The 18,735-nt window shown below is 41.1% G+C and overlaps 1 protein-coding gene across 2 annotated transcripts in view; it reads right to left on the bottom strand.

Moving 5' to 3' along the window:
• Positions 1-17,557, bottom strand: part of faf1 (Fas (TNFRSF6) associated factor 1) — a 58,533-nt gene extending 40,976 nt beyond the window's left edge. Inside the window, exons 1-7 of one of the 2 annotated variants that reach the window (XM_086225001.1) lie at positions 17,228-17,557; positions 13,864-13,932; positions 11,750-11,796; positions 7,389-7,468; positions 7,203-7,286; positions 7,006-7,097; positions 6,244-6,335 (exon numbers count right to left, since the gene is read on the bottom strand). In XM_086225001.1, coding sequence (XP_086081127.1) covers positions 6,244-6,335; positions 7,006-7,097; positions 7,203-7,286; positions 7,389-7,468; positions 11,750-11,796; positions 13,864-13,932; positions 17,228-17,287 — 524 coding nt within the window. In that variant the 5' untranslated portion in view covers positions 17,288-17,557. Of the gene's footprint in view, positions 1-6,243; positions 6,336-7,005; positions 7,098-7,202; positions 7,469-11,749; positions 11,797-13,863; positions 13,933-17,227 lie in introns of both variants that reach the window. The other variant, XM_086225000.1, reaches the window with a different exon arrangement.
• Positions 17,558-18,735: the final 1,178 nt, after the last annotated feature.

The following is an 18,735-nucleotide window of genomic DNA, read 5'->3' as shown; positions in this document are numbered from 1 at the left end:
TTAGAGAAATAGAGAGGAGAAAAAAAAAACACAATAGATCAATTTTTTTTTTAAATGAGGAAGTAATTCCAAAAATGACTTGCATGTGAAAAGAGAATCGGATAATGATGTGGTACAGAGAAAGGAAGTCTCAAAGAAAAACAAACATTATCACTAAGAGCAACAAGTAAAGGGCAAGCTGAAACTTGTCAACAAGTGGTAGGCTGCTGGCCCAGAGGAGGGGTGGGTGCCACCTCCGGGGGCTGGTAGCCCACTGAACTGGTTATGTCTTAACAAGCCGGGCCACAGCACAACACAGCACAGCACAGCACAGCACAGCAGGCTACCACACTTATGACCACCTGCACCGAAACAGTATGGAGTCCATCAACCTATTTTCACTGCTCACAGAGCAACTGGCTATAATGAAACCTTGGGGACCCCCTTCGAAAAGCCCTGAAGCTGCCTTATGACTACATTTTAGGTTTTCTGACCAGGGCTGCACGGTTTAATAGGCTTGTTGCCTCAATAGTATTACATTATTGTTCCAGGGACTGACTTTTTTTGGCTGTCAAAACTATTTTGTTAGGTTCCAGACGGTGGGCAAGTGAAGGACCAACCTGCAGTCTACTTTTATTCTCAAGCTAAAAAATTCAATATTTAACAGCTTTGCGCCTCGTGATACTTTACCACTTCAGCAGATGCTGCTGGCTTACTGTTGTATTTATCTACTTCTCTGCTTTTGTTTTGAAAAAGAAGACTGTAGAATCATTGCAGGTATGCCGAGTCCTGCATCAGATCTATGCGCTAGCTGTGTCAAAGTCCTGTCGGTCACTAGTAGTTCAATAAAACTACGCCGACGCCCCTACCTGCATCAGTTTAAAATGGTGAAACTATCTACTACAGAGATCTCAAACTACAAAGTGATAGTTACTTAAATAAAGTTACTGAATGAATAAATTGGTCATTTTGGCTGAAGTATTTCTAATGAAATCAACATAATATACATTTATATCTCTTGTCTAACTAAATTCATAATGGACAAAAGAAAACCATGATCTTCAGTCAAAAAATATTTCCTACTTTTGTCCTCTAAGAATGAATAAGACCATCTGTGAGCCCAAAGGGACAAAGACAAGTTGTTGTAAAGTTTACTGCTGGTCTGAGACGCTAACAGTGTGTACCCTGTGCTGATTTTATCAAGACTGGAGTTCTGGTGGTGGAGATCTCACGTTTTTCACTTTAACAATTACCTGAAGGAGGTTTTCTTCTTTTACTATCAATATTATTAGATTCCTTGGTAGTTTACAGCAGTGACAGAGATGCTGAGAGCAAAAGCAGACACTTTGTGTGCTTCACGTTGAGAGGAGGAGGTGGGGGAATCAACTTTTGGAAGCTTCATTTACAATAAGCTGCGAGGTTAAGTAGCGTTTTGAGCAAATGCTGGGTCTGTGAGGCTGAATATCAATGGGAGGCTTAGGGGCCGAAGCAGGCACTTAATCAGGGCTCAGAACCCAAGGAGAGGAGGAAGAGCTGGGAGAAAGAGAGGGATGGGGGAATTAATATGTAGCACACACATTAATTATGCAATCACACCCTTAATCTGCGCAGATCTGGACGAGCTTATGTTAACAGAAGCTCAAATTTACTGTAATGACAGCATATTTACATTGACTAAAACTACGAAATCAATATGTAAATGTAATGTTTGTTGTAGCTAACTGGGGAAGATTGGAAATGTGTGGAGTGGGAAGGATGGATGCATATGTAATAGGGCTGAGCAGAAGGATGACACAGACAGAGGAGAGAGAGAGAATGTGTGCAAGAAGAGTGTGAGAGCGAGAGGAGGAATGGAAGGGGTAGGGACACATAAATAAGGATCGAGCTAATATCATGATTATGTTTGGACACAATCCCGAGCTACTGCTGGCAGGCAACTAGACTCCTAAATAGACAGAGATGGAGGGTAAAACGAGTGGAAGTGATACTCTGTCCTTCCAAGCAAAGAAGGAACATCTTATCAGACCGACAAGCCATTTGGTGTTTGCTTGGGGTGAGTTCTGCTCAGGAGATTTAGATTTCTCATTGTGTTTGATGGTACAAATATAGCCACTGAAAATACATTCAGAGACAGGGGGAAAAATCCATTCATAATGAGTCATTTTCTTGTTATTTCCCATTTGTCTGAGGAGGCCAGCTGGTTTCTTATATAAACAGAGGCAGACCCATGTTTCAAGAATAACATCCCAGTGTCTCGACTGCTTTCACCAGTTGTCTACAAGCGGGCTCCTCAAGCAGAATAGATGCGGATGTCTCCGTGTTTGCTCTGCCTTCAGAGGTCTTGTGCTCACTCAACACATACACACCATGACATCTAGGTCGGCCTGCAACATCTCTGGAGGTACTTGACATGGCATCCGGGTGCCGGCAGGAACATTTCATTTAACTTTATGGACAGAGAAAATGGAGCATTTTGCAGGGGGAGAAGAGCAGGCTAAACAGATTGGTTTCATTCTGAGGTAAGCCCATCGCCTAAGCTGTGAGTCCCTGTGGCACAGAGCAGACTCTAGACCTTATTAAACTAGCACTGCCAAACACATGCATGCACACAGTGTGACATGTGCCTGAAAAACACAAATACCAATACACACTTCTCCCCAAACTCTAACACAATCATTAAAATACGCAGTCTGGGTGTTTCAACTGAAGACCAGAAAATGACGAGAACATGCTGACTGACCATATGAGGTTGTGAATGTCACAGAAGGTCTTCTTACCTCCTCCACATTTTGCATCCACAACAAAGCAGAAGGATGCGAAACCGTTCAGGCTCCAATCTGTTTTGGTCTGCCATCTTGTCCCAAAGATAATCAGCATTCTAACTGTTAGACAATTTCCATTAAGGTTTTAACCAGCCAGCCAGCCAGCCAGCCAGCCAGCTAGCTAGCTAGCTAGCTGCCTTCCTAAAACTCTGTATCTCCTACTGGAAACACAGAGGAAGAGGTGGGGGACAACAAAGTGTAATAAAAACCCACAAACCCTGATGAATAAATTTTGCAATCTAAAATGTCTTTGAGATTTCAAATTAAAATAACCATTCTTTGGCAAACATGCTTCCGCAGAGTTAAAGTGGAGAATAAATGAAGAAGGAAACAGGCTCTATTGAAATATTCATCAAGCTTTCATCATTTATGCACGAGAGGAGCTCCTCCTCGACACCGTCTTGTATTCACAGGCAGTCATCAACATGGCCACAGAGAAAAACCTTCTTTAGATTTGGCTTTAACACTGCAGTTCACACCCAACCACGAACTAAATAACTACCTGAGATGGATATGTGCACAAAGACAATTCTCTCTAAGCCGCAAGATTTATTTCTAATCAAACAGCACAACTCAGAGTAGTTTGCTCAGCAGTACAGCACTATTTAATCAGTCCGTTTGGTTTAGGTGTGTGTGTGTGTGTGCTGCATGAGCCAAGCTTGACAAAGTAATTGGAAGGGATATTAGCATGATGGGACATTTGCATTTTTTTTTTCAGCAACAATTCAAAGCAAATAAATATTGTGAAATGACTTTTGGGTGGCTACCTGTTTTTTGCACACTTAAACTGAGTAAACTGATATTAGTAACGCAGTATTAACAACAAATATACATTTCCTCATACTTGAATGGATTTATCTTGGTTTGATAACAAAGACAAAGAACAACCATGACGTTTCTGAAATGGCTTTTCTCTTCATATCTGCTAAAATACAGTATGGCAATGTATGTGTAACATGTTTACAACTAAATACCAATAGATGATGCAAAAAATAACCATGAAATAACAAGTCTGAGTTCTCAACATGTCATGCACTACGGAGTGCATTGTTACTACTGAGCATCTGTAATTACTTTGTTTAGAAAACAAACATCTGTACAGTGTACACTGTAGGTTAGATAATGCAATGCTTTCTGAAGAGTGAAATACATTTTTCATGCATCCAAATCACACTGTCTTTCTTACATGAGGAGACAACTGAGTGAGGTTGTGCATGTGTCTAACTGCTCTCAGCAAAGCCATCAATAATGTACATATAAGATGAAAAAATTCGGTAAATATTGATTGGGGGTATATATTAATAATTTTTCAGTGGTAGGTAATGATGCCAGATGATTTAAGATGACACTGGCTCTGTCTAATACAACAAATCTACACACAACTTGCCTGTACTGTGTATACAAGCTCAGCAGTTTATTTTCACTGTGAGCCAACAGCTTGTCTGGTCCCGCTACTCCCCCTCCAGCACAGTCATGTGTCACCAATCCTCGCCCAGTATCACAGCAGGGTCATCGTACACACACACATTTATACACAAATGCATACACACAGAAGCCCACCCATTCCATTCAGCCCCAACTGTCCTCTACCAAAATAGCCGACACGGAATAATGAGCTCCTGACACCTAAAATGATATCGATAACACTTGAAGAAATGGCAACGGTGCAGTTAAAAGGACACAGCAGTTAGCGGGAGAGTGAGAGGATGAGGAGAGGCAGATAAGAGAGGGAGTGAGGGAGAGACAGAGAGGGAGCAAAGATGGAGGAGATGAGGGTCATTAGCTGCCAACACAATATAACTGCCACTTAGCCTAACTCGTGGGGATAGCGGCAAACTGCCAAATGACTTCTTTACAAGTGTTCTCATGACATGTGCATGCTTGCTTGGCTGCCGCCATGACGGAATGGGGTGGCTGAATCAGTACAATTTTTAGAAACTCTTCATTTTAGGTTTCCCTATATTTGGGGTGTTTATTAATTTTTTTAAGATGTCTGCAATTGTATGCTCTCCCACTTTATGTGTATTTCTTTACCTGCCGAGGGAATGCAAATGAAAATTAGCATAACGTTACAATCCGTCAGGATTACATCTGCTACTGATGTTCACTTCAGCACAAATATGGAGCTGTGAACCATTTCTCATACGTTTAAAAGCTATTATTTATGCTAAATAGGAGTTAATTGAAATACTTTTTTAATTTTCAATCCACTATCAAAGAACAACTTAAGGCCATTGCACGAGACGATAAACATCTCTAAGTGTCATATAAGCACGACAGTAGGAAAGTAACTGAAATGTGTCATCCTGGCCATCCTGAACAAAGGATTATTTTAAAAACAAATATTTAACTTGCTTGATTTCATAATACAGAAGATTTTAAGTTCATTTTTAATATCATAGAGGTAATGTTCGGCTTGAGAAATAATGTCAAGGCTCTAAGTAAAAACATAGCAGACATCTCATGAAACATTAGTGCATGATAATCACGAGTGCTAAAACAATATTTCATCATGATTTATCTGAAGGCTTTCAGTCTTGATTTGTTCTTTATTTGTTCGCACTGATGTCCCCAGAGCGAGGCTGATTAATGATTAGCAGCGTTCTAAAAATACGAGCCAGACATTTAATCATTACAGGGGAAGCACGTAACATCCTCATCTTCCTCACTGGGCCTCATTTAATCCACACTCACAGCAACACCCAGTGTTATGACAGTCACATCCGGCAAATACACACATTCAGAACGATCTATTTTTACAGTGCTAATATTCTCAAATTAAAAATAAAAAGTGTATTTGTTACAGAGCACGTGTGAAACGCAGGTGGAAATACCACCATCTTAGGTAGCTATTTCTCCCTGGATGATGTTTACCTGACACTAATGAAAGGACAATCACGCATCCAGCTGTCAGCCATAATTGCATTACCTCTATGACTTCACACTGAGGTGCCTGACATTTCAGTAGGACAGGTTGTCAACACTGCCGTGCATTCGCTCAGACGAATGGACCAACACTGGCTTAATGAGGCATCCTTATTAAATCCCTATTGTCACAAAGTACTCACATATATATTCTTGGAAGAACAACAGAGCGAACGTCACGTACACTGTCCGGAAACAACATATAGCGAGCAACAATGTCAGGCTGAAAACTATTATTTACACAATGAAATTGCAGCAGTAGACGTTCCTCTCAAAATGCCACAATGGCTGTGAGAAAATGAAAGCGAACCAGAGGGTCAGATGTCTCTTAATGTACCAATGACAATAGTATTTGCTGGCTTGATCCTACAAGAGACTTCTCCATTACTAGTCAAAGCCTACCACCTGGTGTTCAAAATCAGAAACTACACTTTGCCAAGAACTTATTTTCATCAAGGATGGGAAGGGGGGAGGGGGTATTTTTTGTAATTTTATAGAAGGGTGTCAGGGTTAATACCTGTTTTTGCTGGTGCTGGCAGTAGGAGCGATGTCTGGGGTCAGGACATACAGGCTGATGTTCCTGGGCAGGTGTAAACTTCTCAGCACCGTCTAATTACACACAGAGACACAAAGAGCTTCTGATTATTTGTTAAAGCTGTAGATGACCATTGAAAAACACTGTGCTTGAACTTATATTTGTAGGATTTTCAAAATACATACATCACATCCTGGGATGAAGAAATATAAACTGTTTTCTTTTTCCCTTTACAACTGTGTAATTATTTCCACTGCGGCGGTTATGTTATCATCTGTTGGTTTATCTGTCCTTTCACAGGATAACTCAAAAATGTTTAGGATAGTAAATGATGAGCTTAGGAAGGATTATAAAATTTAGGTTCTGGTGACAACTAGGCGGATGTATGTATCCTCTGAGGTGGAGATATGTACCACATCACCACAAATGTTATATATACACTTTCTGTGTTGGAATTAAAGCACTGATATCATTATAAAAGAGTTCACAGATTTATTACAGAATGAATATTTGCCAAATCCCATCACATGTTAGTCACAGTCACTGTTCATAAGGTACCTGGCATAGTGGATGTAAATTGTCATTTTTGAGAATAATTTTGTGAAATGAAGACAGGAGCTCATTTGCACACAACAAATTATGTGATCAAACTGGGAATATAGCTTATATCTACAGCACAATTCTTCTTCAGTGTATTCTTTCTCTGTATTTCGTGAAATGTCAAGAGAGGAGCTATCAACTCACACTATCAGATACATCTCCGCTCTTCCACCCCTTCAGCTGCATTTTGGACACTGGGATCCCGAGTTCTGTCTCGAGGATTTGTTTGATTTCACCTGTTGGTTGGAGATGACAGGATGTAGAGATTTTTATTACTGGGTTTGCACGTACGTTTCCTGAGAGGGAGCGTGGATGCATCAGTGGATGTGTGCGGTGCTCACCGACTGTGCTGCCTTCCTCCAGTACCAGCTCAACAGAGCGCTGCCGGTACTCCACCCTGAAGTTGAGCATCCGAGGCTGTCGCTCTACAATGTGTCGGGAGGAGGGGTTGAGGGGGCAAAAAGCTGAAGCAGAGGATGATGGGGGAGAGGAGGACGAAGACAAAGAGGAAGGGGAAGGAACTGCACCTCCTGCTGCTGCATCGGCTGCTTCTGATTGGCTAGGAGGTCCGTACATGCTGGCCTGGCTCGCCTCACTGGAAAAGTTACTGTGCAGAAGTGGCAAAGGGGATCAATCATGATGATTATTGATTTCTCTGGGTAGGGGTTAAGTGGGCAATTGGAGAAACAACATAGTCTGTAACCAAATCAAATTTGTGGCAACATCCTTGTCTTTAGCCAGGAACCAACAGTGGCTACTGAATGTCAGAAGACTTTCACTTCCAACCTCCATTACAATATCTGCTTCTTCAGTGTAGGACATGTTTCACACACTGTAAATAATGTCTTGTCTCTCTTTCTCCATGGACAAAGTGGTCTTTTGTTGCTTCAAGTGCAAGCAGCAACTGTCCTGCACAAACCAAGTGCCACAGTGAGCAGTGTTAACAAAGGCTGTATTTTATTTGGCCCACCAGAGGCAAAAGTGGACTCCACCACAAAGCTTCCCCTGACGGACTGGAGACAGAAAATTATGCAAAAGACCACCTAAAATAGTTACTCAGACGTACTTAAGTCACGCAATGTTTATGTACTCTGAGATGAAGTATAGATAATAAAATACAATGTGCTTCAAGGGGGGCTGGATCACGCATACAGTTTAAGAATTACCTGATGTAAAGCCATAATGTGTATCAGTTAATAAAAACATAATTCAATGCCAAAGAGCTGCTTTTTTGGTGAAAAGGAAACTACTTTGTACATCAATAACTACTAACATAGATTAAGAATTTAAGCTCAATATTACATCTAATTCATTGGACATAGTAGGAAATAGCATAATATCTGGCAGACAAACCAGACTAAAACTCCTCATACATTTCTTATGAGTAGAAAAGGAGATCAATGCGGCACCTTAATTAGGAGATTTTATTCCAAGAGAAAAACAGACATCTTGCCAGCATCATTTTAATTATATATATATATATATATATATATACACACACAGTATCTCACAAAAGTGAGTACACCCCTCACATTTCTGCAAATATTTAATTATATCTTTTCATGGGACAACACTGAAGAAATGACACTTTGATACAATGTAAAGTAGTCAGTGTACAGTTTGTATAACAGTGTAAATTTACTGTCCCCTAAAAATAACTCCACACACAACCATTAATGTCTAAACCCCTGGCAACAAAAGTGAGTACACCCCTAAGTGAAAATGTCCAAATTGGGCCCAATTAGCCATTTTCCCTCCCCCTTGTCATGTGACTCATTTGTGTTCCAAGGTCTCAGGTGTGAATGGGGAGCAGGTGTGTTTAAATGTGGTGTTATTGTTCTCACAAGCTCTCATACTGGTCACTGGAAGTTCAACATGGCACCTCATCGCAAAGAACTCTCTAAGGATCTGAAAAAAAGAATTGTTGCTCTACATAAAGATGGCCTTGGCTATAAGAAGATTGCCAACACCCTGAAACTGAGCTGCAGCACGGTGGCCAAGACCATACAGCGGTTTAACAGGACAGGTTCCACTCAGAACAGGCCTCGCCATGGTCAACCAAAGAAGTTGAGTGCACGTGCTCAGCGTCATATCCAGAGGTTGTCTTTGGGAAATGGACGTCTGAGTGCTGCCAGCATTGCTGCAGAGGTTGAAGGGGTGGGGGGTCAGCCTGTCAGTGCTCAGACCATACGCCGCACACTGCATCAAATTGGTCTGCATGGCTGTCGTCCCAGAAGGAAGCCTCTTCTCAAGATGATGCACAAGAAAGCCCGCAAACAGTTTGCTGAAGACAAGCAGACTAAGGACATGGATTACTGGAACCATGTCCTGTGGTCTGATGAGACCAAGATAAACTTATTTGGTTCAGATGGTGTCAAGCATGTGTGGCGGCAACCAGGTGAGGAGTACAAAGACAAGTGTGTCTTGCCTACAGTCAAGCATGGTGGTGGGAGTGTCATGGTCTGGGGCTGCATGAGTGCTGCTGGCACTGGGGAGCTACAGTTCATTGAGGGAACCATGAATGCCAACATGTACTGTGACATACTGAAGCAGAGCATGATCCCCTCCCTTCGGAAACTGAGCCGCAGGGCAGTATTCCAACATGATAACGACCCCAAACACACCTCCAAGACGACCACAGCCTTGCTAAAGAAGCTGAGGGTAAAGGTGATGGACTGGCCAAGCATGTCTCCAGACCTAAACCCTATTGAGCATCTGTGGGGCATCCTCAAACGGAAGGTGGAGGAGCGCAAGGTCTCTAACATCCACCAGCTCCGTGATGTCATCATGGAAGAGTGGAAGAGGATTCCAGTGGCAACCTGTGAAGCTCTGGTGAACTCCATGCCCAAGAGGGTGAAGGCAGTGCTGGAAAATAATGGTGGCCACACAAAATATTGACACTTTGGGCCCAATTTGGACATTTTCACTTAGGGGTGTACTCACTTTTGTTGCCAGGGGTTTAGACATTAATGATTGTGTGTTGAGTTATTTTGAGGGGACAGTAAATTTACACTGTTATACAAACTGTACACTGACTACTTTACATTGTATCAAAGTGTCATTTCTTCAGTGTTGTCCCATGAAAAGATACAATTAAATATTTGCAGAAATGTGAGGGGTGTACTCACTTTTGTGAGATACTGTATGTATATATATATATATATATATATATATATATATTCATGATAAAACAATATACTGCACTTTGACCTATAGTGGCACAGTTACAGTGCCAGCTGCCGTTGAATTGTCTATTGTTGCTGTCTGAGAGTACTTCTGGCTGCCCTACATGTAGATGGCACTGCTCTTCTGTGTCCTGATGCAGTAAACACTGCTGAACCCTTCAACTACCTACTAACCCTGAGAACAGAGCATTCAAAAGTGCTACCACGAAATAATTTTTGATGTCCTGAGGAATTCTGAATAGTGATAAACAAGGCAAGCTTTTATAAATGCCAAGGTGCTTACTGAAGAGGACACAAGCGAGGAGGGAAGTGCATTATGAAGCTGGAGCATTGGTATAAACCTCCAACTGGCTCCCGTTCAGGTCACGTCATTTGAGTCTGTTTACCGGCCAATGCAAGGCTACTGGCACCAGTGCCAAGCCCTTAGTAAATGTGTTGGCTGCTGGTCACACTGCCAGTCAGCCTCCATTCACAGCAATGTGTGCCCTTAGAAAGACCAGCAATATTCTCATGGTTTGAGGGTCTGAGCGCACACTACAGCACATGCATGCGTGCGCACACATGCACGCAAGTGTGTAAACAAAATAAAACGGTTTAACAGAACGTCTTCAGTTCGAGTGGGTTCAGATCAGCTCAGCGCATTCATGAGTGTCAACTAACCGTTGAAGGAGTGTGAAGGGCACAAAGCTCCTTAAAGAAACCTTTTCACTCAGAAACTGTGTACAACTCCACTCTTGGCACAAAGTTTCCTTGCAGTTGCAGTGTCTTTTATATTATGCTTCATTTAAACTCAAAATAGTAACCATAGCAGGGGCAGTAGCCTCCTACTAGAGTTCAACTGTTGGGTGTGAATTGCTATTTCATGATGGAAGCATATGATACAGAGAACAACATACTATCTGTTCTGAAAGAAATTAAGTAAACAGAAGCAATAAGACAAACATCGATGCATGGCTGTAAAATGTTTGGTAATTTCCCCCTGAGTAAACAATGATGAAGACGCTACTGCTTATAAAAACAGGTTCCACATTTCCTGTATTATATGAAAGACATAACTCTGCAGTATGAAGGCCCAATTGTATCTCCTGTACTCATCCATCCATCTATTTTGTTCCACTTATCCTGTTAAGGGTCGTGGGGGGGCTGGAGCCTATCAGCCTTTGGGCGAGAGGCGGGGTTCACCCTGGACAGGTCTCCAGTCCATCACAGGGCCAACTCATAGAGACAGACAACCATTCACACTCACAGTCACACCTACAGTCAATTTAGAGTATCAATCATCCTCGTCCCCTCTTGATGTCTTTGGACTGTGGGAGGAAGCTGGAGTACCAGAGAGAACCCACACAGGAACAGGGAGAACATGGAGACTCCAAACAGAAAGATCCCGTGCTGGAGCCGGGACTCAAACCTGGAACCTTCAAGCTGTGAGGCGACAGTGCTGACCACTGCACCACCGTGCCGCCTCTCCTGTACCCATTCTGAGCAATGATTTAAAACATTTGTTTTTGTTCTCTGTTGCGTATCTGACATGGCTGCTTGTTAAAGTGATCTTAAATACTTCAAGCAAAACAACATGATGGGATACAACAGTGCAGGGCAAACGCATGACTTCTGACACCATTTATTCAGTCTTGTAGGGACACTTTTCTCTCTGGTTTATCAAATGAATTAAATGAATGTGAGGTAGCACAGTAGCCTTTTACCTTTGCAAGATCCCATTCTCCTGTGGTATCACTCCGTTGATGGCTGCCTGTAACGACACAGGAAGTTAATTATATAATGTATCGCATTCTTTGATTTAGTCACTGTATTGTATCACACAGTAGGTAATTCTGAATCTATATAAAAGATATATTGATATGATACAATCTTATCAGTGCCATTTCATCCTGCTCTTTATAATGAGTTGACTTTGTTGTGTTTTGGAAGATTGCGTAGCATCATGTTTGTGTGCTCTCCACCTGTAAACATGTGACAGGTTAAGTATGGAATGTTCAAGGTGGGTAAATGGTTCAGGACAAAGAGCTGGAAAACAGGAGCACTTTCAGCCGGCACTGGGCACTTTTGTTTGAACAAACAATTGAATGGATCTGGAACACTCCCTAACCTTCACTGCAAAAATCACTACCTACCGTGAGCTGTTATGGGTTGGTAAAAATTAGAACCTAGATTCTTTTTGCAATATCTTACAGTCCCGGTATAACCAATATGGAAGGGAATCACATTAAATGTTTCAACTCCAAAAAAAAAGCTTCTGGGGTTTTCACACTTGTTACATTTTTACTTTCTGTGGGATCAGGTTTTAATTCTATAAAAGTTATCATGGCTAGAAGTAGGAGGCCCCAGATAAATGTTTTTTACACATATATATATATATATATATAAATTTAAACATTCAAAATGGTGAAAAGCATTAAATCAATAGATCAAATAAGAATACTGGTCTAACTGGGTGTTCGACTACTGACAGGGTTTCCAGATCCTGCAGCCAGTAGTGAGGCTCAATATGGTCCTCAGCAGGTCAATCATGACCTCTCACTTGAACCCAGGAGCACAGAACTGTTTGGTTTTTAGAAGTACACATTGCACATGATTTGTTTAAGGAAAAGAAGGTTGAACATCTGATGAGAGTTGGCATATGTGGAGCTTTTGGCTATGATAAATATTTAAACAGTTGCCTTTCATGCCCGTCTGTAGATTCTGGAGTTCAGGGAGGTAAATCTTAAAAAGTAAAAGTATAATATCTACTCTTAATACCTTTTATGAAAGAGAGAAATCACATTTCCACACATCAAAATTTGTTAAGGGATGGTTCAATCCCACAGAAGCATTTAATAACATTTCTTTGACCAGTCTAAATAACTGCTGTGAAAAGGCCTGTAGCTTCTTGTGAAATTGAAGAAGTGACCCTTCATTCAGCCTTCCCTCCGCCTCCACATTAAGATAAACATACAAAAATGCAATCCAGTGGGATTCACTTCTTTGAGGTCAGTCATGTTTTGACAGAGGAAGAGTTTGTGGTGCCCTGCCTTTCACCTGCTAACCCTGGGCTCTCATCAGTAAACTACAACAGGACATCAGACCCAAGGAAGCCCATGACTTTTTCGCTCTGATCAAAGATTGCAGGATTGAGAACTTTTGACAAATTAGAAAACTGACATGAATTGTTTATGAGAACACACTGTCTAAAATATAACTGTGCAGAGGAGTGAGTAACTGATTGAACCGCAGGAATTGTTTGACAGACGAATGTGTCTATTTTTACTTCGTCATCTACTAATTAAATTGATCAGAAGATAGGAGGCATTGGGATGTGGGACAATTATGCACTTTACAATCGATTCTGGAAATTAATAAGAACTTTTCACTTCCCCGCCACCTACCAGCAGCCAGACACAAAGGCCCATTTCTTTTGTCAGTGTTTACAGAGAAAAGCTCCAGCAGAGGAAATGCAAGTCATCAGATTTACAGGTGCAGTGAGTCCAGGCCCGACTCTGCCACTGCTTGGACAGCTGATGCTGCCTGCTTTGAACTCCTGCCAGCATCAGGCTAATTATAGACTGACCCCTTCCAATATGCACTCACTGTAAAGTGTTTCTTGTTTTTAAGACTAACAGTGAGTTGTTACGAACCTGGCAGGACACATTATTTCACAGCTCACTCTTCACTCCTCCACCTCAACTATCCATAAACATTCTGCACACGCACACACACACACAAATTGAGGAAAACAAAGAAATAGTAATGTGTCACTGGAAGCTCGCTCATCCAGATTAACTACGCCTTTCTGTCAAAGCCAAAATGATAATTAACTTACCACTAAATCCCAGTTATTAAGCTCTAACAGAGTGATTGCCTCTGCAATGTTGTCGATTCCAGTGCAAGCCTGTGAGAGGATAGGACAAGGAGGTCAAAGGCATTGTACAACATCAATTTGCAGCAGTTCATTTTAGCAAACATTCTGATCTGCCTGTCAATTAAAAAAAATCCATTTCACAACACAATAATGCAGAAACAAGCATCATAATGCTTTGAATGGTGGGCAGCTTCCCGGCTGCTATAGAAGATTTCTTTCCGATAATCTGATACCTCGACTCTTGTCAGACAAGCTAAACCAAGTCCACTCTTAATATTAAGAAACAATCCAGCACAAGGTGCAAAGATTTGCATTTATTTTGAATGTTTCCTCAGAGTTCATATATTCGTACCTGTGCAAAAATGATTTTCAGGCTTATTAGATCATGAACTTGTATGAGAAGCTGGGCACGATGTTACAGTAACAGAGCACTCAGTTTGGCAATGGGACAGGTCGATGAGTTGTGCAACAGCTGTTCTGTTAAACCACATTTCAACACACTGAAATTGTGAAAGCGACAAAAAATGGCTTTAGTTTGTGTGCTGATTTTTTTTACCAGCAGATAAGATTTGTTTTTTCTTTTTCTTTTTTTTTGCCTTAAAGACTCCAAATAATTTCAACCTGGATCCACAGACAACTATTTTTGTCATGAGATCTGAATATCTGAAACAATAGTGTTCTTTTTAGTTGCGCCAGCGGCTCTACTAGTTTTTCTAAAGGTTATATATTCACATCCCTCGTGAAAAAAACCCCAAACATTGCCTACTGTCTACTGAGGAGCCAGCAAAGAAACAGGTTTATTGTAAAGTTTGCAGATGATGCAGGTTTACAGGCAAAACAGTTCATCACATTATGCTGAGACTTGCTATAACTTACAACCTAATAATGCCAGTAAAACTGAGGATTACATCATCATCAAGGTACGAGAAAATAAATGAGTTTATTTGACAAGCTGCCCTCTGTAGTCACTATTAATGATTGCATGCTGGCTTGGATCATCTATGGAAAAGGCCAAACACACTTTATTTCATCCAAAGACAAAAGGTTTAACCTGCAGGTCGTGAAACTGTTGCTGTTTTCAATTGTTCTGGGAAGTGGTATACTCGGTGTTTTGAACCAGTTGTTGAAGATTACAATCTCATTCTTATAAAACAGTGATAAAATTCTCAGAAAAAGTCATATAATATGTCGCAACATGTCACTCCACAAAACCAGCCTTGCAGAAATAACATTCTGAAGAAGTAATTACAGTTTTAACCCCTGAAGTGATTCTATCTTACACACAAAGACCCCACAAAGACCGTAAAAAGAATATAAAAACATAGGATGCGTTTGTGCCTTCATCATACATGTTTAGGTATATTGATAATGGAATCTTTGTGTATGTTTTTAACACCTATATATATTCTGCTGCTGTAGTTGACTAGTATTCATATCTTTGTCTAACCGGTTTCTGGTGATTACTGGAAATTAGTCTATAATGTCTGTTATACACCTATATCCTTGTAAATGTGGACATTAGTTTTTAAATGCAGAAAAAAACAGTACATTACTTTTTTGAAAGTAAATTACACTTGGTGGGGGGGGGGGGGTATTTGCCTTTTAAAAGTTATAGTAACCAATCCTTGCTATGGTATTTCATAAGAAATTACTGTTTAATACCCATTTTATCTCCGACAAGTGGATAATGCTGCCACTTTCTTCAACATCGAGAGATATATGGTGTGGTTTTTAAACATTTTTATGAATCCTTCCAGATCTGTTATATTAATGTTAATGGAGGAAATCTGGTAGTTTGAAGTGATAATATCTATCAACATACAGGATTTAGTTTTAATCACGACAACTCTTTTTTTTTATGATTAGGTCTTAGTGGAGGTCTGCGTTCTCCCTTGCGGCCTTCTGGTTAACCCCGCTAAACAGGTTATGTCAGTACAGATGTCAGCAAGATTATACAAAAACTACCATACTGCTTTTCATAAACAGTGGAGGGGGGTGAAGCATGGATGTAGCCATCATTGAGTGGAGACATCAACCATATTTTACTTACTATATAAAATAGAGCCTTAATCAATGGAATGTTTAGAAGGCATTTCTGTCCCGCTGGGGCAGTGAGCACCCTCTAGCCTCTAGGCCCACGATATGCTTTATAGTTGAAGATGACATTTCGCAAGGATAATTGTACATTTCAGACAAGTACACCATTACTTCACAAATATGATATAAAAATATGATAGCTGAGGAAGCTCTTGAAACACACATCTGTAAAAAGTCAAAGACCCTTGCTGTTGTTGTAAATGTGTGCTGCTGTTTAATTTATTGAATTCTAGAGTCTCTGCTTGTATAGCAGGAAGTGGTGTTGTTGGATTTACATTTTAAACACATCATTAGTATATTCAAAATAATTTGAATCTACAATTTTAATATACCCCTGACCGTTACAAACGGTTGACACCGTTTCCGACCCCGGTCTGGAGGCTAGAATAGACAACATCAAACACACAATTGTGATGCAACTCTACAATAATAAAAAACAAAACTGACACATCTATGTGAAGTACCATTTAAAACCTCCAGCTGCCGAACAGACTCCAAAGTTAAGTGAGACAGGATTTTCAGGAGAAACTATGGCTTCTTAATCTTAAACTCATTTTAGTACTGATGCCATTTTACAAATTAAGAAGAACATGAGTGTACATGATGACACTGAAGGCTGTAGTTTCTGGTTTTGGCATAATGTGCGTCTCTAAACTTTCATCTATGCTATTATTGGGAGGGGGGCACAACTGGCTGATTTAAAAGTACGTCGCAATATATCTTCCTAACATATTCTGAATCCTAACATCTACAGGTTAAACTGCGTTAGTCTGACCTATATGTGGCTGATAAACTGGAACCTCCGTGTATATCTTAGCTAGCTTTAAATTTGACTACGGGTATCTTCGGGCTACACACAATGTCTGACGTTGATAAACAAAGTAGAGAATAAACAAGTGCCCAGTTTATGTGAGCGTCTCTTTGTGCTAACTAGACCGTTGTTCACTGTCAAGCAATCAAACTTGAAACCAGCGTCAAACACTTATCATGTCAGTGTTTACATTGGCAGCAACAATTCTCTTGTTAGCAAGCCCACAGCTAATAACAGCCTTCAACATCAGTTAGCAAGCTGTCAATTTGTTAGCTCAATGTGCTAGCCACAGACAGCACAGCTCAGCTTAGGTCTGCTGTTTACGACGCCACTCGGGTCAAGTGTGCTGTTGTTGACAGCAAGTAAACAACGGCAAACTACTCTATACAATATTGAGGATATACAAAAGAGACAGACCTGAAAGTCAGCCAGAATCATTTCTCTATCCATGTTGCTATCGCTGCTTTCGGAGGCCATGGCAATGACTGGCTAAAAGCAATTCTTCTTCCACTTGCTCTCGTCGCTTTCTCGCTTCACAGAGAGACCGTAAATATTACTAAAATGATTTACGTTAACGTGGTGACGATCGCGTCGTTGTCCAATTGTAAATATTAAACTTTACCGGGATTTAACAGCTGCAGACAGTCATTTTACAAAGTAACGTTACAGTGCTCAGTTATCTCATATTATTGTCCAGAATTCCATCGCTTTACGGTGGCTGACGTAAAGCGAGGACAAATGCTGCAAAGCCTAAACATGAAGACGTGAAATTGCCATTTGTAGCCATGAAAACATGAGCTTCTCTTTCTTTCATGCTACACCCACTAAAACGGATGTAGCACTGTAGGATAGGATAGGATAGGATGAGGTAGGATGGTATGGGAAGGACAGCTGGCCCAACATCTCAGCAGGACAGTCAATAAAATCTATTTGAGACTACAGGTGCAAAAGCAGATAGCACAGTCACCGTGATTCCAATTTGGATATTAAAAATTAATGAACTCCAGCAAACTCTGAAGCAACTGTACCACTTATAATGTAACTGTATCTTGGGTGGAAGATAAATGAAACTATAAGAGTCTATAAAGGTTTATCATGCATCACTTTATGCATGTCTGTGGTTCAGTTATCACCATGATTATTCCATTCAGTCTGAATGCTGACTGAGCTCAAAGCAGGTATCAAATAAAGACATTCTCATTCTGTATGTCAGAAAATTCTCATCTGGGTGAGGGAATCTCAGAGCTGTGTTGTACTTGTAGTTCTGAAGAGCTGAAGAAGCCTCTTGAATGACAAGTGAAATGTCTTCAAGAAAAAAGAGACAGTCCAGCTGACTACAGTGCAGCCTACTGTGGTATGAATGCATCACTGCCCCCCCCACCCCCCACCCCCCCCCCCCCCCCCCCCCCCACATCAACACACATGGAAGCTGCTGGAAGGTGGTCAGGTTAAGGGCTAATGGTTCAGCTCTAAATCACAACTTTCCAACCCAAATTTATCTTGCTGGTCCTGGTCCCCCAATCAAAAGTTCACTTCTCTGACCTTTAGGCCACCGCTGCCCTGATCCATCACAGTGCACATTGGTTGAGGGGTCAGGGCCGAAGGGGTTTGTGTGACATCCCAAAACCTCCCCGACGCTCTCTGATGTTGATCTTTGACTCTGATCCCTGTCATTCTGCCTGCTAGTTCAGCTGCTAAATTCTGTCATCTTATCATGTTTGATATCAGTACCGCAAAAATACACACAGTATCGAAGCTATCCAGAATCTTGTCTGTCTATCACCCCCCCCCCACACACACACACACACACACACACACTCCCCACCCATGACTATGCTAGAACTCCTCAAGCCACCAGCAACAACCACCACAAGTTTGAGGTTCTGTTAAATGATTGTTGAGATAAACAAGCCACAGATATTCAT

This window comes from Aulostomus chinensis, chromosome 14, assembly GCF_037954235.1.
Source record: "Aulostomus chinensis isolate RoL2024-O1b breed Wild chromosome 14, RoL_Achi_v1.0, whole genome shotgun sequence".
In the NCBI taxonomy this organism is placed as follows: Eukaryota; Metazoa; Chordata; class Actinopteri; order Syngnathiformes; family Aulostomidae; genus Aulostomus; species Aulostomus chinensis.
Note: the sequence above shows the minus strand (reverse complement) of the source record. Positions and strands in the feature narration are given on the sequence as shown.